The sequence below is a fragment of the Mustelus asterias genome, chromosome 12, assembly GCF_964213995.1.
Source record: "Mustelus asterias chromosome 12, sMusAst1.hap1.1, whole genome shotgun sequence".
NCBI lineage: Eukaryota > Metazoa > Chordata > Chondrichthyes > Carcharhiniformes > Triakidae > Mustelus > Mustelus asterias.
Window position 1 is genome coordinate 108,052,177 of NC_135812.1, and position 22,565 is coordinate 108,074,741.

Below are 22,565 nucleotides of genomic sequence, written 5' to 3' on the forward strand. Positions count from 1 at the left end.
TTAGAGGTAGGCAGGATGCAGATTGGAAGTTACTATCAGATCCGGCATGATCTCATTAAATGGCAGAGCAGGCTCGAGGGGCTGAATGGCCTACCTCATCTTTTTATATGTTCATAGAATAGAAAGATCTAACTATCTAGCCAAAATGGCCATTCAGATTTCATTCCAGCATCTGGTACATGGAGAAGTCCTTCAACCTGTATTTAGTCCGTGTGCTTTCGTGCAGAGTTGGGAGGAATACTTTTACACATTATTCTGTTGATAATGACATTTTACTTTCTCTTCACAGAGGGTTTACTGGAATGATATTTTCACAGGTCGACTGCGCAGTGAGATTCCGCCAGCATTGGTAAGTAGGTCATTATTATTTCCTGTTCAGCACTCCTCTGTATTTCTTTTTGGCGCGAGAAGTGAGAGTGGGTGGGGGAGAATTTTCTTGCACAAAGACTGATCTGAGAGAGCGGAGGAAAGGGAAATCAGAGAACAGCACCTGTCTGTAGTATTGTGTCTGTTAATGCTCCGGATATGCCTTGAGAGAATGGCCTTTTGCTGCTTCTGTTCATGCTAATGACTGGTTTTAATCATTTCTAAATGGTACAGTGCGAGAAAAATGAATTACTCATTCAAATGATAGGAGTATATGAATATAACAATGAGAAAAGGCCATTCAGGTCTCCAGGGCTCCATCTGGCCACTTCTCATTTATGGGGAAGTTATTCTTTGTATTAAGTTCATAAATTAAGCCAGCTCTCTGATGCTACTTTTGCACAAAAGTTCTTTCTAGTTCTAATTTACTGATTCCCTTCATCATATGAACATCGGCAATCACATCCTTCTCATTATTGACTCTTCCAATGAAACGGGATTGAAATTCCATTTGTCTCTTCATATTTCAATGAATTAAGGGTTTGAATCTTCCTTTTCCATTTCTCTGTGTCCTTAGCTTTTGTTGCACAGTGGCCACTAAAGAGACAGTGAAAAGCATGTGGTGTTATTATCCTTCACGTACATGGACTTTTACTCGCATATAGATCAAAAGATTATTTGCTTTTCTGACAGTCAGTATTTGGTTTGACATTGCAGTTAGTTATTTCTGCATTTATCTCACTGAGCAAAATATCATTTATCATCTAATCATTTTTACTGAGCTGTTCAACTTTACACTTCATTTGCAATGTATCTGTCCATTTGCTCAGTCTCTGCAGATCACTTTGCATCTTTCACACACCTCGACATCAACTACAAAGTTAGGCACTTGAATTTGAAATATGTTCTTAAGTGTTATGAGCAGCAGAGGTGACACATTTGATACCTTGCATGGTGACACAATGGTTAGCACTGCTGCCTCACGTGCCAGGGATCTGGGTTCAATACCCGGCTTGGGTCTCTGTCTGTACATTCTCCCCGTGTCTGTGTGGGTTTCCTCTGGTTTCCTCCCACAGTCCAAAGACGTGCTGGTTAGGTGCATTAGCCATGCTAAATTCTCCCTCAGTGTACCCGAACAGTCGCCAGAGTGTGGCAACTAGGGGATTTTCACAGTAACTTATTTGCAGTGTTAATGTAAGCTTACTTGTGACTAATAAATAAACTTTTACTCTGCCATTGCTGGTCATTAGAATTTCTCCATGATTTTTTTTCCCTCATATCTAACTAAATTCCCAGTTTCCTTATTTCTGTGTAACTCCAAGAATTTTTACTTAACTCACAAGTCTCCCAGTTGTAAGTACTTTCTGAAAGTCAAGGTGCAAAACATCCAACAATTCTGTTGTGTGCTAAAAAGGAAGTCTAGTTTGGCTATTTGATTGTGTTGATGCACACGCACATTTTTCCCTTTGAGGAGTATTCGGAAAGTGTTGGAAGGATTAGCAGGCTGATTACTAACCTGTTAAACTCCACCATGAACACTTTTTATATGGCCAACAATAGAGTGGGATTTGAAGCCGGAGCTTCCAGCTCAGAAGTAGGTATTGGTTGATTGTGCATTAATCTTTTGGCTGTCTGCATTATAATACACCCATTATACCATGGCAGGTTTGCAGTGGCTACATTCTGACCTTGTTGGTTTTAGATCTGAGACTGACTGAGACTCCTCTGTCTTCAAGTAAAATGGTCTCTTCCCTAATGAGAATAAATCACTGGTCAGGAGAATAAATTTGTGGTTTTCATTTTAAATAATTTCTGTTTTATGCAATAAAATAGCTCTGAAGGAGCAAGACCTGAAATAATGCGGATCTACTGCAATTACCCTCCCTTGATGGATAATGGCACACATAGACTTCATTAGACTTGTCACAGATGATTGAACAAAGGGATTTATCCAGCTTTGCTTTATGTATCCTGTACTAGGCACAGCTCTGTATTGCTCCTTGATTGATCCCTGAGCTGCATGTCTGAATGGAAAAGGAAAGGAATCTTTTATCCAGAGCGAGGTTCCAGTGCATGGGCCAGCCAAAATTAGACCTCAAACCCAGGTGTCTAGCACTCAATTCTGCAGCTAATTTTGTATCAAATAGATATTTACAATCAAAACATTTCAGGTAATCTCTTCATTGTGGGTTCAGGCACAGTGTGTCAGCTGAAACATGAATACTCCCTATCCATTCAGATTTACCTGCTGTGTGCTTTTACTATTCCAGGACTTATATTTATTGCTCTGTTTTATTTACTTTGATGTGGAGATGCCGGCGTTAGACTGGGGTGGGCACATAAGACGTCTCACAACACCAGGTTAAAATCCAACAGGTTTATTTGGTAGCATGAGCTTTCAGAACGCCGCTCCTCCATCAGGTGAGTGGAGAGGTGGGTTCATAAACAGGGCATATATAGACAGAGACACAATTGCAAGATAATGGTTGGAATGCAAGGCTTTACAGGTAATCAAGTCTCTACAGGTACAAACAATGTGAATGGAGAGAGGGTTAAGCACAGGTTAAGGAGGTGCGAATTGTCTCAAGCCAGGACAGTTAGTAGGATTTTGCAAGCCCAGGCCAAATGGTGGGGGTTACAGATAGTGTGACATGAACCCAAGATCCCGGTTGAGGCCGTCCTCATGCGTGTGGAACTTGGCTATCAATCTCTGCTCGGCGATTCTGCGTTGTCGTGTGTCTTGAAGGCCGCCTTGGAGAACGCTTACCCGAAGATCAGAGGCTGAATGCTCTTGACTGTCATAGAGTCATAGAAGGTTACAGCATGAAAACAGGTCCTTCGGCCCAACTTATCCATGCCGCCCTTTTTTTTAAACCCCGAAGCTAATCCCAATTGCCCACATTTGGCCCATATCCCTCTATACCCATCTTATCCATGTAACTATCTAAATGCTTTTTAAAAGATAAAATTGTACCCGCCTCTACTACTACCTCTGGCAGCTTGTTCCAGACACTCACCACCCTCTGTGTGAAAAAATTGCCCCTCTGGACACTTTGGTATCTCTCCCCTCTCACCTTAAACCTATGCCCTCTAGTTTTAGATTCCCCTACCTTTGGGAAAAGATATTGACTATCTAGCTGATCTGTGCCCCTCATTATTTTATAGACCTCTATAAGGTCACCTCTCAGCCTCCTACGCTCCAGAGAAAAAAGTTCCAGTCTATCCAGCCTCTCCTTATAACTCAAACCATCAAGTCCCGGTAGCATCCTAGTAAATCTTTTCTGCACTCTTTCTAGTTTAATAATATCCTTTCTATAATAGGGTGAACAGAACTGTACACAGTATTCCAAGTATGGCCTTACCAATGTCTTGTACAACTTCAACAAGACATCCCAACTCCTGTATTCAATGTTCTGATCGATGAAACCAAGCATGCCGAATGCCTTCACTCTGCCCACCTGTGACTCCACTTTCAAGGAGCTATGAACATGGTAGGGAAATCCGTGGTAGGGAAGTTGTTGGAGAGGATTCTTAGAGATAGGATGTATGCGCATTTAGAAAGGAATAAACTCATTAATGATAGTCAGCATGGTTTTGTGAGAGGGAGGTCATGCCTCACTAACCTGGTGTAGTTTTTTGAAGAAGTGACTAGAATGGTTGACGACGGAAGGGCTGTGGATGTCGTCTATATGGACTTTAGTAAAGCGTTTGACAAAGTCCCTCATGGTAGGTTGGTGCAAAAGGTTGGATCTCATGGGATAAAGGGGGAGGTGGCTAGATGGGTGGAGAAGTGGCTTGGTCACAGAAGACAGAGGGTGGTAGTGGAAGGGTCTTTTTCCGGCTGGAGGCCTGTGACTAGTGGTGTTCCGCAGGGCTCTGTATTGGGACCTCTGCTGTTTGTGATTTATATAAACGATCTGGAAGAAGGCGTAACTGGGATGATCAGTAAGTTTGCGGACGACACGAAAATGGCTGGACTTGCAGATAGTGAGGAACATTGTCAGAGGCTACAGAAGGATATAGATAGGCTGGAAATTTGGGCAAAGAAATGGCAGATGGAGTTCAATCCAGATAGATGCGAAGTGATGCATTTTGGTAGAACTAACGTAGGGGGGAGCTATACGATAAATGGCAGAACCATAAAAGGTGTAGATACGCAGAGGGACCTGGGTGTGCAAGTCCACAGATCCTTGAAGGTGACGACACAGGTGGAAAAGGTAGTGAATAAGGCATATGGCATGCTTGCCTTTATAGGATGGGGCACAGAGTATAAAAGTTGGGGTCTGATGTTGCAGTTGTATAGAACGTTGGTTCGGCTGCATTTGGAATACTGCGCCCAGTTCTGGTCGCCACACTACCAGAAGGACATGGAGGCTTTAGAGAGAGTGCAGAGGAGGTTTACCAGGATGTTGCCTGGTATGGAAGGGCTTAGTTATGAGGAGAGATTGGGTAAACTGGGGTTGTTCTCACTGGAAAGACGGAGGATGAGATGTGACCTTATGGAGGTGTATAAAATTATGAAAGGCATGGATAGGGTGAACGGTGGGAAGCTTTTTCCCAGGTCGGTGGTGACGTTCACGAGGGGTCATATGGTTAAGGTGAAGGGGGGGAGGTTTAACACGGATATCAGAAGGACGTATTTTACACAGAGGGTGGTGGGGGCCTGGAATGCGCTGCCGGGCAAGGTGGTGGAGGCGGACACACTGGGAACGTTTAAGACTTATCTCGATAGCCGCATGAACGGAGTGGGAATGGAGGGATACAAAAGAATGGTCTAGTTTGGACCAGGGAGCGGCGCGGGCTTGGAGGGCCGAAGGGCCTGTTCCTGTGCTGTATTGTTCTTTGTTCTTATGTACCCCTAGATCTCTTTGTTCTGTAACTCTCCCCAACACCCTACCATTAACTGAGTAAGTTCTGCCCTGGTTCAATCTACCAAAATGCATCATCTCGCATTTGTCTAAATTAAACTCCATCTGCCATTCGTCAGCCCACTGGCCCAATCAATCAAAACTGCTGGAGTGTTCCCCGACAGGAAGGGAACACTCCTGCCTGGTGATTGTCGAGCGGTGTCCATTCATCTGTTGTCGTGATGTCTGCATGGTCTCGCCAATGTACCATGCCTCGGGACATCCTTTCCTGCAGCGTATGAGATAGACAATGTTGGCTGAGTCGCAAGAGTATGTACCGTGTACCTGGTGGGTGGTGTTCTAATGTGAGATGATGGCATCCGTGTCGATGATCCGGCACGTCTTGCAGAGGTTGCTGTGGCAGGGTTGTGTGGTGTCGTGGTCACTGTTCTCCTGAAGGCTGGGTAGTTTGCTACATACAATGCTCAGTTTGAGGTTGTGCGGTTGTTTGAAGGCAAGTAGGGGGGGTGTGGGGATGGCCTTGGCAAAATGCTTATCTTCATCGAAGGCATGTTGAAGGTTCTGAAAAAGATGTCGTAGCTTCTCCGCTCTGGGGAAGTACTGGACAATGAAGGGTACTCTGTCCACCGTGTTCTGTGTTTGTCTTCTGAGGAGGTCAGTGCGTCTTTTTGCTGTGGCGCGTTGGAACTGTTGATCGATGAGTCGAGTGCCGTATGCCGTTCTTATGAGGGCATCTTTCCGTGTCTGTAGGTGTCTAACCCTAATGTGTTCCTCCTCACCTGAGCAGGTCTTGTGTATACGGAGGGCTTGTCCGTAGGGGATGGCTTCTTTAACGTGTTTAGGGTGGAAGCTGGAGAAGTGGAGCATCGTTAGGTGATCCGTGGGCTTGTGGTTTATTTACATAGAATCTCCTCCCCTATATCATGGAATCATAGAATCCCCATAGTGCAGAAAGAGGCCATTCAGTCCATAAAGCTGCACTGACAACAATCCCACCCAGGCCTATCTTCATAACCCCACATATTTACCCTGCTAGTCTCCCTGACACTAAGGGGCAATTTTGCAAAGCCAATCAACCTAGCCTGCACATCTTTGGCATGTGAGAGGAAACCGGAGCACCCGCAGGAACCTATGTTGACACAGGGAGAACATGCAAACTCCGTACAGACAGTTATCCGAGGCCAGAATTGACCCAGGCTCCCTGGTGCTGTGAGGCAGCACTGCTCACCACTGTGCCAGTGTGGGCCCAATATCAACATCTTCCTCAAACCAGGACATGCATGGAAATGCTGGAAGTGCTTTAGCCGAGGGTCTCTCAGCCCTGTAGTGTCAGCTTAGATTATGTGCTGAAGTCATTGGATGGGCTCAACCCCATGGTATTCTCATTCAGGTAAGAGATTAGTCACAACTAATACCCAAGCTTCAAAGGGTTTAATGGGCCATTCTGTTTCTTTCCTTATACCATAGAAATACCATAGAAACTCACAGTATAAAATAGGCCATTCAGCCCAACTGATCTGTGCCAGCTCTCTGAAAGAGCGATCTTTCCTCACCACTCTGCAAATCTTTCCTTTACAAATGTATGACTAAATCTCTTTTGAAAGTTACATAAAGCTATGGCACTGTACACCATGTGTCATGTTAATTCCATGATGATTTCAGTAAAGAATTACTGTTGTGAGGTGACACTGAGTTTATTTTCTATTATTACAAGAATGTGATACATCAGCTAAACCTACTGATTCCTATCTAAATGGTAATCTTCAGTTGTCTGGTAATTTAGATTATAGCTCATTGCCAATGGAAAACCCATTCCTAGATGAAATATTGTAAATTGGCGCATAACATATTTAATTAATAAAGAAAGATGTTAATGTGTAAAGAGACAAGACAGTAGCTTGGTAAGAAGATGCCTGAATTGTGAATGAATACTGCAAGAATTTAATAAGCAGATGTTACTGAAGGATTCTTTGATTTGGTTTTTATTAATGAAATATATTATGAACTAGACTGACAGCACTGCAAATCTTTCTTGAGTTCTACCCTGTGACAACTTAACCTGAGAGAGTACACAAGTCTGATTATTTGATTGAATGCATTCATTTAAAGAGATCATGCCATTCGAAAGAGAAATTGCTGGACAGGCTGAGTTCCTGGAATAGGATCAATGACTGCAGGGCTAATCTTATATGGCAATGACATTCACCCATCATGTTCACTAACCCACACTGACTCCCAGTCTTGCTTCCTAGCCCAATTGTAAAATTCTTATCTATCTTTTCATATCCCTCCATGGTTTGTCTCTCCGCATCTCTGTAATCTTGTGGGTCAGTTTAGCTCAGTTGGCTGAATAGCTGGGCAGTGATGCCAACAGCGTGGGTTCTCTTCCCCATCTGGCTGAGGTTATTCATGAAAGCCCTGCCTTCTCAACCTTCCCCCTTGCCTGAGGTATGGTGATCGTCAGGTTAAATCACCACCAGCCAGCTTCCCTCCCCTCAAACGGTGAGCAGCCTATGGTCATCTGGGACTGTGGTGATTTTACTTACTTTATTCCATCTCTGTAAACTCTTCCAGCCCTTGATTCCCACGGTCCTCCAATTTTGACCTCTTAAATATCCCCAATTTTCTTCACTCTACCTTGTGAGGCCATGCCTTTCAGCTGCCTGGGCCTTCAGCTCTGGAATTCCTTTCGTAAACCTCTCACCCCCTCTACTTCCCTCTCCTTCTTAACAATTCACTTTTTGACCAAGCTTTTGACTCTGGCTGAGCGTTTATTTTTTGTCTGCTAATTGCTCCAACAAGGTGCCTTGGGATGTTTTGCTTTGTTATTGGTGCTATATAAATGCCAGTTGTTGTAAGGGATGGAATTTAGTCTGTCACTGCTCCAAAATATTTACTGAATCCCCTCAGGAAAAAATCAAGTGACTGCACAAATCAGTAAAATATGAACTTGAGTTCTCTGCTTTTCAGGTTTTGATTTTCAGTTGGCAGATCAATCTGTGAGTGGAACTTCCCTTTTTCGTGCACTTGCTATATTAATTTCTTGTTCTGTTAGCCGACTGTATAGTGAAAAACAAAACACTCCGGTTGGTGTAAATTTGAATGAGAAACTGGAAACACTTCCCCAAGCTCAGGCAATCCGTGTTTTGAAGAAAGGTTGAGAACAGAAATGCCATGCGTCTGTTTTGGTCTGGATAGTAATGGGCTCTTTGCAGCAACCTGTTTCGGAAAGGAGAGCTCATTTTGTCCCCTTACACGGATCACAGACAGGCACAAACCCTAATTTTAGGCTAATCGCCAAACTCTGTCTGTCTATTCCCAGCACAGACTTTCTTGTCTCTCACTATTCTTCCAGTGTTCCCTGAATCTCCTGTTGTTCCTATTGTATCTTTTGTATCTACAACTGGACAATTTGATAGCATTGATTTTACAGAATAGAAAGTAGTTCCGAGCTATCTATGCATCAAGAGCTGGATGTTACCAGTCCTCTGGAGATGGGCTGGGAAGTGCAAGGACTGGTAAAATGGCGACAAAATGCTTCTAGAGGAGAACCTGACATTTTCCCACTGTCGCGGCACATTACCCGTGGTGGGCAGCTCAGCAGTGCGGCCACCCCCAGGGTGACCAATTAAGCCAACAAAGTTCTCAATTAAGGGCAACTTCCCACCCACACCATCATTTTACCAGAATCATGAGGTACCAATGCCACAAGGGGAGTCTGTCAGGTATACCCTGGTGGCATCCCAGAGTTTCTGGGGAGGGGGTTGTTCCTTTATGCCGCTACATTCCTGGCTTGAGACAATTCACATCTCTTTGTACCTGTAGAGACTTGATTACCTGTAAAGCCTCGCATTCCAACCATTATCTTGCAATTGTGTCTCTGTCTATATGTGCCCTGTTTATGAACCCACCTCTCCACTCACCTGATGAAGGAGCAGCGTTCTGAAAGCTCATGCTACCAAATAAACCTGTTGGACTTTAACAGGTTTAAGTTAAAGGTTAAAAATGGAAGGCCCTCTCCCACCCCCCCTCCCCCCGGCAGCAATGGCCACCCCCATTGGAAGGTGGAATTCTTCGCCCTCTCTCCCCCAGTTGCCGGACCCAGGCACGTTACAAATAAAATCTTGCCTTACATTTGAGCGTGCCCAAACATGAAGGCACCCTCTTTTTCTAACTGCAACATCTGTAGTTGCCACCTCTAAAGGTGGTGGTGTCGAGCTGCCAGCCTCTGATTGGACCAACGGCCCTGCTGGTAGAAGGTCACTCAGCATCCCATTGCCCACCGAGGAGGGTTGGGTCCCCCTTTCTGTCCCAGCACCAAGACAAAGTCTTAAAAAATTCAGCTCTACATCTTTATAACCTCTTACAATCTGACCACCTTTAAAACCCAAACTTGGCATCACCTCATCATTACTTTTGATTAATCTCATTTTCTCTTTTATTCTTTTCTGCCTTGATAATGTGCTGCTCTCTGGGGCTTAGTCTTTCACCTCAATAAAACAGGAATTAGTATTATGTTGTCTCAATTAATAAACAAGATCACCATCAATAATGAGAAATCCGTGAACCAGACTCCTGGGCTATTGCGATGTGTTCTGGTTCTTCTATCTCCTCTTTCCTATATATTGTTTAACAACCAGCGGCTGCTCTTGCTTTAATTACTGGACTGCTGCTCTGCAAATTAGGTACAGTTTGTGCTTCAAATATAGAGTTTAGACAAATCACTTTCAACCTGTACTAACTCAACCCACACAACACAACCTTTCATACAACACTACATTTTCAGCCATCTCCTTATTGTTTGCCCCGAGGGGTTCTTGGTTGCATGTTCAATTTAACTTTCCTATTACGAATGCATTGCTATTTTGTTCTCAAAGTTCTCAGGAAGTTGAGCTTTCAGAACCACAAGTTTGCAGTGGATCGTCACTTCAGAATGGTTCAGAAACTATTTGCGTAGTGGCTCGGTCAAAGAAAACAGAGGGTAGCAGTGGAAGGGTGTGCTTCTGAATGGAGGGCTGTGACAAGTGGTGTTCCTCTGGGATCAGTGCTGGGACCTTTGCTGTTTGTAATATATATAAATGATTTGGAGGGAAATGTAACTGGATTGATTAGTAAGTTTGCGGACGACACAAAGGTTGGTGGATTTGCGGATAGCGATGAGGAGCATCAGAGGATACAGCAGGATATAGATCAGTTGGAGACTTGGGCGGAGAGATGGCAGATGGAGTTTAATCCGGACAAATGTGAGGTAATGCATTTTGGAAGGTCTAATACAGATAGGAAATATACAGTAAATGGCAGAACCCTTAAGAGTATTGATAGGCAAAGGGATCTGTGTGTACAGGTACACAGGTCACTGAAAGTGGCAATGCAGGTGGAGAAGATAGTCAAGAAGGCATATGGCATGCTTGCCTTCATCGGCTGGGGTATTGAGTTTAAAAATTGGCAAGTCATGTTGGCGCTTTATAGAACCTTAGTTAGGCCGCACTTGGAATATAGTGTTCAAATCTGGTCGCCACACTACCAGAAGGGTGTGGAGGCTTTGGAGAGGGTACAGAAAAGATTTACCAGGATGATGCCTGGTATGGAGGGCATTAGCTATGAGGAGAGGTTGGAGAAACTTGTCTTGTTATCACTGGAGTGACGGAAGTTGAGGGGAGACCTGATAGAAGTCTACAAGATTATGAGAGGCATGGACAGAGTGGATAGTCAGAAGCTTTTTCCAAGGGTGGAAGAGTCAATTACTAGGGGGCATAGGTTTAAGGTGCGAGGCGCAAGGTTTAAAAGAGATGTACGAGGCAGATTTTTTACACAGAGGGTGGTGGGTGCCTGGAACTCGTTGCCGGGGGAGGTAGTGGAAGCGGATACGGTAGTGACTTTTAAGGGACACCTTGACAAGTACATGAATGACATGGGAATAGAGGGATATGGTCCCCGGAAGGGTAGGGGTTTTAGTTAAGTCACGCAGCATGGTCGGTGCAGGCTTGGAGGGCCAAAGGACCAGTTCCTGTGCTGTAATTTTCTTTGTTCTTTGTTCTATGTTCTACCAAGAGGTTTGGAACAGTGTCGATAAAGTGGAGAGCAGAGCAGAACATATCTAATGAGCGTTGGAACTGTGTCAATATAGTCAGCGTTAGAACAGTGCAGGTGTAATGGCAGTTAATATGGTGTTGACATAGTGGATGTTGGAATAGTTCTGATATAATGGGGGTTGGACAATACAGAAATAGAGCCACTGCGATGGGAGGCAGGCTGGTTCGACAGCAGACTGGCCTGGTGCTGAAAGTGAATATTATCCCAAATTGAATTTTGATTTGTTGTTTAATTTTGAACCGTTTAGTATTTGTCCTTTCCATTTGCCCTGCTCAAGGGCCCTTTGTTCTCGAACATTGCAAGAGCTGCCTGCTGCCCATTTCCTTCCTGCCCACTGTCTTGGACTGACTGACAGCAGTGCCGTTGGTCTTTCAGTATTGCTCATGGCGCTGAGGGCTCACCGTTCTTCCTCGTCTTGTCTTTCTGTCCAGTTAGAGAAGGCAGGAGAGGAGGAGCTTCCTCAGCATCTATTTGCAAGTTAACGGGCCCGATTGAAGTATAGAATCTAAAAGCATTTGCTCCTGTGGACAGTGCCAGGTCCCCCATTTGCAACAGGTGCCAGTAGAGGCCTGATTGAGATTGCTGCATAAGATAAAGGTACACGGAGTTGGGGGTAAAGTGTTAGCGTGGATTGAGGATTGGCTATCTAACAGAAAGCAGAGAGTCAGAATAAATGGGTGCTTTTCCGGTTGGCAATCAGTGACTAGTGGTGTGCCGCAGGGATCGGTGCTGGGGCCTCAACTGTTTACCATATACATAGACGATCTGGAGGAGGGGATCGAGTGTAGGGTAACAGAGTTTGCGGATGACACAAAGATGAGTGGGAAAGCAAATTGCATGGAGGACACAGAGAGTCTGCAGAGAGATTTGGATAGGCTAAGTGAGTGGGCAAGGATCTGGCAGATGGAGTATAACGTTGGTAAGTGTGAGGTTATCCACTTTGGAAGGAATAATAGTAAAATGGACTATTATTTAAACGGTGAAAAATTACAACATGCTACTGTGCAGAGGGACCTGGGGGTCCTTGTGCATGAATCACAAAAACTCAGTTTGCAGGTGCAGCAGGTAATCAAGAAGGCAAATGGAATGTTGGCCTTTATCGTGAGAGGGATGGAGTATAAAAGCAGGGAGGTCATGCTGCAACTGTACAGGGTACTGGTGAGGCCGCACCTAGAGTACTGTGTACAATTTTGGTCCCCTTATTTAAGAAAGGATATATTAGCTTTGGAGGGAGTACAGAGAAGGTTCACCAGGTTGATTCCGGGGATGAGAGGATTAGCTTATGAGGAGAGATTGAGTAGACTGGGCCTGTACTCATTGGAGTTTAGAAGGTTGAGGGGAAATCTTATAGAGACATATAAGATAATGAAGGGGCTAGACAGGGTAGAAGCAGCGAGGTTATTTCCACTTACAGTGGAAACAAGAACTAGGGGGCATAGCCTCAAAATACGGGGGAGTCATTTTAGAACAGAGTTGAGGAGGAACTTCTTCTCCCAGAGGGTAGTGAATCTTTGGAATTTTCTGCCCAATGAAGCAGTAGAGGCTACCTCGTTAAATGTGTTTAAGTCACAGATAGATAGATTTTTAACCATTAAGGGAATTAAGGGTAATGGGGAGCGGGTGGGTAAGTGGAACTGAACCCACTATCAGATCAGCCATGACCTTATTGAATGGCGGAGGGACTAGATGACCTACTCCTGCTCCTATTTCTTATGTTCTTATGAGATTAGTGACGGGTAAGACCTTGTCCCAACAATCCAACTGCAGCGTGTTTCAGCATCAAACAATGCAGTGAGCCTCTTCTTCAATGACCATCCCTCCAACTCCCTCACTGCCCCTCCAACTCCCCCACTGCCCCTCCAACTCCCCCACTGCCCCTCCAACTCCCCCACTGCCCCTCCAACTCCCCCACTGCCCCTCCAACTCCCCCACTGCCCCTCCAACTCCCCCACTGTCCCTCCAACTCCCCCACTGTCCCACCAACTCCCCCACTGTCCTTCCAACTCCCCCACTGCCCGTCCAACTCCTCCACTATCCCTCCAACTTCCCCACTGCCCCTCCAACTACCCACTGCCCCTCCAACTCCCCCACTGCCCCTTCCAACTCCCCCACTGCCTCTCCAACTCCCCCACTACCCCTCTAACTATCCCACTTCCCCTCCAACTACCCACTGCCCCTCCAAGTGCACCTTGCCCCTCCAACTCCCCCACTACCCCTCCAACTCCCCCACTACCTCTCCAAGTGCCCCTTGCCCCTCCAACTCCCCCACTGCCCCTCCAACTACCCACTGCCCCTCCAACTCCCCCACTGTCCCTCCAACTCCCCCACTGTCCCTCCAACTCCCCCACTGTCCTTCCAACTTCCCCACTGCCCCTCCAACTACCCACTGCCCCTCCAACTCCCCCACTGCCCCTCCAACTCCCCCACTACCCCTCCAACTCCCCCACTACCCCTCTAACTCCCCCACTGCCCCTCCAACTTCCCCACTGCCCCTCCAACTACCCACTGCCCCTCCAACTCCCCCACTGCCCCTCCAACTACCCACTGCCCCTCCAACTCCCCCACTGCCCCTCCAACTCCCCCACTGTCCCTCCAACTCCCCCACTGTCCCTCCAACTCCCCCACTGTCCTTCCAACTTCCCCACTTCCCCTCCAACTACCCACTGCCCCTCCAAGTGCCCCTTGCCCCTCCAACTCCCCCACTACCCCTCCAACTCCCCCACTGCCCCTCCAAGTGCCCCTTGCCCCTCCAACTCCCCCACTACCCCTCCAACTCCCCCACTGCCCCTCCAAGTGCCCCTTGCCCCTCCAACTCCCCCACTGCCCCTCCAAGTGCCCCTTGCCCCTCCAACTCCCCCACTGCCCCTCCAACTACCCACTGCCCCTCCAACTCCCCCACTGCCCCTCCAACTCCCCCACTGCCCCTCCAAGTTCCCCTTGCCCCTCCAACTCCCCCACTGCCCCTCCAACTCCCCCACTGCCCCCCCAACTCCCCCATATCCCTCCAACTCCCCCACTGCCCCTCCAACTCCCCCACTGTCCCTCTAACTATCCCACTGTCCCTCCAACTCCCTCACTGTCCTTCCAACTCCCCCACTGCCTGTCCAATTCCCCCACTATCCCTCCAACCTCCCCACTGCCCCTCCAACTCCCCCACTGCCCCTCCAACTCCCCCACTGTCCCTCCAACTCCCCCACTGCCCCTCCAACTCCCCCACTGCCCCTCCAACTCCCCCACTTACCTTCCAAATGCCTCTTCTTTTAAAGCTCACCTTGATGACTAAGCTTTTCCTCACGGCCTCCTTCACAGCTCATTCTTGAATCAGCATCCATTTTTAAAATCTCCATTTCCTGAAGAACCTTTCAACGTTTTGTTACTCTACAAATGCACATTGCCGAGAATGATATTGAAGCACCTTGTCTCTGTGCCTTGTCTTCCCCCAGCACCCCTGCTGAGAAATATGAATAGTTTTCTACTCAGCTCCAACGCATCATGTCAGTGCCATGTGTTTACAGTACACTGTGACTTAGCAGATTGTTTATGTAGAGCAGTTAAGAATGGAAACTTGGAAACTTGACAAATCCTTGCTTTTTCATTTAAGCTCTTCAAATAAATTAAAGCTGCTCTGTGCATGTTCGAATATCAATGGCTTATAAAACATGTTTCAGTGGACACTGTTGAAAGCCACTGTTTACCAGCTGGAGTAATACTTGTCAACTCCCTCTCCCCCGCCCTTCTCCATTCTGTGTATTTATTTCCCAATTCCCTTCACAATTGTAGTTGCTCTTTCTGTTGAGCTTTTCGAAGTGGACCCTCTAGAATTTTTACTGCCCATTGAAACGCTGAGTGAGCTGGCAAAGCATCCCCGGTCCTGCTGGAAATACATTTTGATATTTCCCTGTTCTTTTTTAATGAATATTAGATAAGTCATTTATTTTCAGAAAAAAAGCAGACCCACTTAATATGCATATCAACGTCAAACTCTTTATCCAGCATTTTGTATCTTGACCTCAATGTAATTTTGATACAATGTAAGTGAGAAATTTTTGCAGCCATCGATCCTTTTAAGTAAGAAATTCCAAGGGACCACTCACTGTGCACCATTTGTTCATTCTTTTCCCAATTCTCAAATAAATAGTATTTATAGAGTGCTCTATCACTCAGAAAAGTCTCAGAGCACATGTAAGTGCAGCGTTTATTGTGTTCCATACATAGCAATGAGATTAACCATCGAAAAGTTGATCTGTGTGTTTCTCTCAATGCCATTGAGCAAGATGTACCAGGAGAGAACTGCTGAACTTTGAATAGCACCATGGGATGTTATGATGTCTTCCAGAATAGACAGGTGGAACCCCTCACCCAAAGGATAGCACCCCTGACAATTGGCATCAGTACTGACCCTGACACTGACCAGGAGTAGAAGAGATTGTTGGTGAGTGGAGGGGGGTTGTTAAGATAGACTTCCAGGAGACTGTTGAGGGTGGGGGAAGAGACATAGCAAGACGGTGGAGTTTGAGGAAATAAACTGTAGATAGAGGGGTGTCCAAAGTCTAAAGGGCGAGCTGCTGATTGTGAAGTAAACAACCATCAAACTACAATGACGGCTGACGTTTATACATAATGAACCATCCCAAGATTCTTCACAAGAGCATTACAAACCAAACTGTAACACTAACACTGAACTGCATGAGGAGATATTCAGTCAAATAACCAAAAGCTTGGTCAAAAAGGTAGGTTTTACGGATTGTTTTAAAGGAGGAAAGTGTGTTGGAGAGGTAGAGAGGTGTAGGGAGGAATTCCAGAGCTTGCGGCCCAGCCAATTGAAGGTATGCCCACCAATAGTGGAGAAATTCTAATTGCACAAGAGGCCAGAAATAAAGAGGAGTGTAGATATCTTGGAAAGTTGTGGAGTTGGAGGAGATTGCAGGGATGAGGAGCAAGGCAATTGCGGGATTAAACGGGGATGGGAACTTTAAAGTCTAGGTGCTCCTTGATTAGGAGTGAGTATAGGTCAGCAAGCACAGGGGTAATAAGAGAATGGGACTTGCTGCAAGTTATGACATGGGTAGCTGTTATGAACAATGCCTTGCTTTAAGTTTAATTATATTTTATATTTGTGTGTTAAGAAAGGTGAAACTTGATTTTAGGTTCATTTAGAGGCTTTTTGTGAGTTGGGTGCCAGGAAATCTGGGATACTGTTGTATACATGCATTTTTAAAGTGTGCAATGTGTGTACATGTTCATTCTCTCTACACATTGCACCTGTTTCAGTTAAACTAGTGACAGCCATTCGCTTGCTCATTTCTCAGTGAAATGCTTTGACCAATCAGAGTCAAGCTGCCTGGTTTAAATTTCAACTATGTTAACTGTCAGTCACCATCAACTGGTGCAATCTCCATGGTGACACCTCTCCCAAACAGAGCCCACTTGCCAACTAATCAGTACTAATCATACAGTATGGATAGTCAGATGCTCTTTCCCCGGGTAGAAAAGTCAAGTACTCGGGGACATAACTTTAAGGTGTGTTTAAGGGGAAAAGTTTAGAGGAGATGCGCAAGGCAAGGTTTTTACACAGAGGATGGTGAGTGTCTGGAACGCGCTGCCCGGGGAGGTGGTGGGAGCAGGTACAATAACGGCATTTAAGGGGCAACTGGACGAATACATGAATAGTATGGGAATGGAAGGATACGGACTCTGTTAGCGCATACAGTTTTAGTTTAGGCAGGCATCATGATCGGCACAGGCTTGGAGGGCCGAAGGGCCTGTTCCTGTGCTGTACTTTTCTTTGTTCTTTGTTCTTTGTACTCTCTCTTCATACAGATTAAATGTGTTGTTTCCCCAACATTGGTTTTCTTGCGAATTGTCCTGATGAGTATAAGACAAAAAGATTTGACAAAGAAATCTTTATTTTTTTAGCAGTCCTGTACAGTTCTGTACCACAAAATATCTATTTGAATGCCCACTATGTCAGTGACTCATTGTAAACATGTCATTCTTTAGAAAAGTTTGATGGTTTTTATAGAGTATGAAGAAAAATCTGTTGCAGTATGACAGTACACCGACAGGGTCATAGCTGCTTGGCCACTGAGGGTGAGATTTTATAATCCATTCAGTTTCCATGTGAAACCTCTGTCCCTTTTCTTCCTTCATATTCCCATTGGTAACTACACCTTTCAACTCCCATCTGGAAATCCTTACAGGTGCTTGGGTTTCTATGTTGGTGTCGACATGCAGGAGCAGGGCAGGATGTGTCATTGGCAACTGGGTATGTGTTGGGTTAGAATTACCCTAATCAGCAGAGGTTACTGGGAAGATTTCTCAAGTTAGCTTTTAGTTTTGAATCAATAAAGATTTTTTTCTGTCTCGGAGGAGATGCACTAAACTTTGCTGTTCCCCTGAAAGTGGATCCGGTGGTGCTTTCAGCACGGTTGGTTCTCGATGGCAGTGATACTTAACAAGACAGCATTCCTGCAATCCCGCACCGTATCAAATCTGAACAGAAAAAATCTGCAGGGGTGGGGGGAAAAGCCAGGGGAATGTGAATGTGTGGGAATGGGCGGCACGGCAGTACAGTGGTTAGCACTGTTGCTTCACAGCGCCAGGAAGCCAGGTTTGATTCCTGGCTTGGGTCACTGTCTGTGTGGAGTTTGCACATTCCCTCGTGTCTGCGTGGGTTTCCTCCGGGTGCTCTGGTTTCCTCCCACATTCTGAAAGACGTGCTGGTTAGGTGCATTGACCCGAACAAGCACCGGAGTGTGGCGACTCGGGGAATTTCACAGTAACTTCATTGCAGTGCTAATGTAAGCCTTACTTGTGACAAATAAACTTTACTTTACTGTTGACTGAGTTGCTCTTGCACAGAGCTAGCACAGAGGTTGGGCTGAAAGGCCTCCTTTGGTGCTGTAACAGTTCTATGATTCTATAAACGTCTTTGTGCAGAGCGAACCCTTGAAAACTGGAAAAGAATTGAAATGTTGAGTGTGTAAAGAGTGATCAGCAACAAGTAGAAGCCTTCCTATCCTTGGGAATTCCACAGTCTGCTGAGCCTTACTTTAAAATGTTCCGAATAAAACTCTCAGACTTGCAATTTTTATTTTCTCTCTCTGTTTCTTTTAATAAGCATCTACGGTTCCCAACCCATTACACATGCAAGGGAACACATTGGTCAGAAATCTCAACTCAGCAGATCCAGATCAATTAAAATTTGACGGGGAGCAAAGGCCCGGGTAATAAAGCACTGTGCTTTGCAGAAAGGTTTAATAACTCCATGCTATTCACCAGTCTGGGGAGCTCGGTGCTTAAGCTAATGGTAATTTGCGTGTTATCCTCGTGCATTAAAGAATTACAAGCTACACTACACGGTGAGATTCCAGATTGAGTTCTCCCTAAAGAGCACAGCTGGTTACACAGAATCAGGCGAGAAATTGGGCGTACCGGTTTTCATTTTCTTCAATTCATTATTGGCCATTCTTATTTTTGGATGAAGTACGTTAAAAATTTAATGTTCACATTTCAATTTATTAGCAACCATATAACTTAAAACTCCTCCCCCAGTGAAGTCTGGACACATGGTTATCCATTTATCACATTCTTCTCAGAAATTCTTCTCAGAAATGTATGAATTGGGAGGGGAGTGAGAAGAGGAGAGAGGAGTGCGTCTGTGTCAAATCGGTTTATGAAATGAGGTTGTGTGAGTTTGGTTTGAGGAGATTACAAACTGTGCGTGAGATTCGCGAGCCTCCCGTCCGTGTTTCCCTCACTGCAGGAGGTGCTGCACTGTTTGCTGCCTGACCGCTGACCCTGATACTGTCAATGGGAATTCCCGTGGAAGCCACCCCACTGGGGAGCCTACAGCAGGAACGCAGCATCATCAGGACCAGAGAATCCAGCCAGCGTGGAGGGCCAGAGATTCTCAGCCCCTGATAAGAAACCAAACTCCAGTGCATGTGGTGCTAGTGTGATGCAGCTGGAACTCTGAGAAATATTTTTAATATTGAGCGTTGTGCTCCCTTATTTATCCTAAATGAGGAGTTGCTGCAGAGCCAGTCATGAATAATAGAGTGTTTATGGTTATAGTTTACAGTTACACGTAAACCCTTCATTTAATTCTATTTTGGAAAGTCGGTTAGGATCATTTGTGAGCTTGATTGATAGATTATCCCTCTTCTCCAACACTCGATAGAGACTGTGTTGTAATGCTGCAGGTACAGATTGTGTTGTAATGATGCAGATACAGATTGTGTTGTAATGATGCAGATACAGATTGTGTTGTAATGCTGCAGATACAGATTGTGTTGTAATGCCACAGGTACAGACTGTGTTGTAAGATTGCAGATACAGACTGTGTTGTAATGCTGCACATACAGATTGTGTTGTAATGCCACAGATACAGATTGTGTTGTAATGCTGCAGGTACAGACTGTGTTGTAATACTGCAGACACAGATTGTGTTGTAATGATGCAGATACAGACTGTGTTGTAATGCTGCAGATACAGACTGTGTTGTAATGCCACAGGTACAGACTGTGTTGTAAGATTGCAGATACAGACTGTGTTGTAAATCTGCAGATGTAGACTGTGTTGTAATGCTGCAGATACAGACTGTGTTGTAATGCTGCAGATACAGACTGTGTTGTAATGCTGCAGATACAGACTGTGTTGTAATGCTGCAGATACAGACTGTGTTGTAAGGCCACAGATACAAACTATGTTGCATGGGGCTCAGATACAGATTGTGTTGCAATGCCACAGATACAGATTGTGTTGTAAGATTGCAGATACAGACTGTGTTGTAATGCCACAGATACAGATTGTGTTGTAATGCCACAGATAAAGACTGTGTTGTAATGCCACAGATACAGAAAGTATTGTAAGGTTGCAGATACAGACTGTGTTGTAATCCACAGATACAGACTGTGATGTAATGCCACAGATACAGATTGTGTTGTAATGCTGCAGATGTAGACTGTGTTGTAATGCCACAGGTACAGACTGTGTTGTAAGATTGCAGATACAGACTGTGTTGTAATGCCGCAGATGTAGACTGTGTTGTAATGCCGCAGATGTAGACTGTGTTGTAATGCTGCAGATACAGACTTTGTTGTAATGCTGCAGATACAGACTGTGTTGTAATGCTGCAGATACAGACTGTGTTGTAATGCTGCAGATACAGACTATGTTGCAAAGGGCTCAGATACAGAGTGTGTTGCAATGCTGCAGATACAGACTGTGTTGTAATGCCACAGATACAGATTGTATTGTAATGCCGCAGATGCAGACTGTGTTGTAATGCCACAGTTACAGACTGTGCTGTAAGGTTGCAGATACAGACTGTGTTGTAATGCCACAGGTACAGACTGTGTTGTAAGATTGCAGATACAGACTGTGTTGTAAATCTGCAGATGTAGACTGTGTTGCAATGCTGCAGATACAGACTGTGTTGTAAGGCCACAGATACAAACTATGTTGCAAGGGGCTCAGATACAGATTGTGTTGCAATGCCGCAGATACAGACTGTGTTGTAATACCGCAGATACAGATTGTATTGTAATGTCGCAGATACAGACTGTGTTGTAATGCCACAGATACAGATTGTATTGTAATGTCGCAGATGCAGACTGTGTTGTAATGCCACAGATACAGACTATGTTGTAATGCCACAGATACAGATTGTGTTGTAATGCCACGGATACAGACTGTGTTGTAATGCCACAGGTACAGAAAGTGTTGTAAGATTGCAGATACAGACTGTGTTGTAATGCCACAGATACAGATTGTGTTGTAATGCCACAGATACAGACTGTGTTGTAATGCCACAGATACAGAAAGTGTTGTAAGGTTGCAGATACAGACTGTGTTGTAAAGCCACAGATACAGATTGTGTTGTAATGATGCAGATACAGACTGTGTTGTAATCCACAGATACAGACTGTGATGTAATGCCACAGATACAGATTGTGTTGTAATGCTGCAGATACAGCCTGTGTTGTAATGCCACAGGTACAGACTGTGTTGTAAGATTGCAGATACAGACTGTGTTGTAATGCCGCAGATGTAGACTGTGTTGTAATGCTGCAGATACAGACTGTGTTGTAATGCTGCAGATACAGACTGTGTTGTAATGCTGCAGATACAGACTGTGTTGTAATGCTGCAGATACAGACTGTGTTGTAATGCTGCAGATACAGACTGTGTTGTAAGGCCACAGATACAGACTATGTTGCAAAGGGCTCAGATACAGAGTGTGTTGCAATGCTGCAGATACAGACTGTGTTGTAATGCCACAGGTACAGACTGTGTTGTAAGATTGCAGATACAGACTGTGTTGTAATGCCGCAGATGTAGACTGTGTTGTAATGCTGCAGATACAAACTGTGTTGTAATGCTGCAGATACAGACTGTGTTGTAATGCTGCAGATACAGACTGTGTTGTAATGCCACAGATACAGATTGTATTGTAATGCCGCAGATGCAGACTGTGTTGTAATGCCACAGATACAGATTGTATTGTAATGCCGCAGATGCAGACTGTGTTGTAATGCCACAGTTACAGACTGTGTTGTAAGGTTGCAGATACAGACTGTGTTGTAATGCCACAGGTACAGACTGTGTTGTAAGGTTGCAGATACAGACTGTGTTGTAATGCTGCAGATACAGACTGTGTTGTAATGCTGCAGATACAGACTGTGTTGTAAGGCCACAGATACAGACTATGTTGCAAAGGGCTCAGATACAGAGTGTGTTGCAATGCTGCAGATACAGACTGTGTTGTAATGCCACAGATACAGACTGTGTTGTAATGCCGCAGATACAGAAAGTGTTGTAAGGTTGCAGATACAGACTGTGTTGTAATGCTGCAGATACACATTGTGTTGTAATGCCACGGATACAGATTGTATTGTAAGGGACTGTGATACAGCTTGTGTTGTAATGCTGCAGATAGAGACTGTGTTGTAATGCTGCAGATAGAGACTGTGTTGTAAGGGGTTGTGATACAGATTGTGTTGTAATGCCGCAAATACATACTGTGTTGTAATGCCACAAATACATAGTGTTGTAATGCTGCAAATACATAGTGTTGTAATGCCACAAATACATACTGTGTTGTAATGCCGCAAATACATAGTGTTGTAATGCTGCAAATACATACTGTGTTGTAAAGGGTTCAGATACATACCGTGTTGTCGGGCAGGCAGTTGTCTAACAAGATTGATGCCAAGGTTGAGAACTCCTCAGAGA

General features: G+C 45.0%; 1 protein-coding gene across 1 annotated transcript in view; it reads left to right on the plus strand.

Annotated features, from left to right (window-relative positions):
* Nucleotides 1-22,565, plus strand: part of LOC144502068 (ran GTPase-activating protein 1-like) — a 590,984-nt gene that overhangs the window by 187,544 nt on the left and 380,875 nt on the right. Inside the window, exon 3 of the mRNA XM_078226075.1 lies at nt 290-349. Within this exon, the coding sequence (XP_078082201.1) occupies nt 290-349 (60 nt within the window). The remainder of the gene's footprint in view (nt 1-289; nt 350-22,565) is intronic.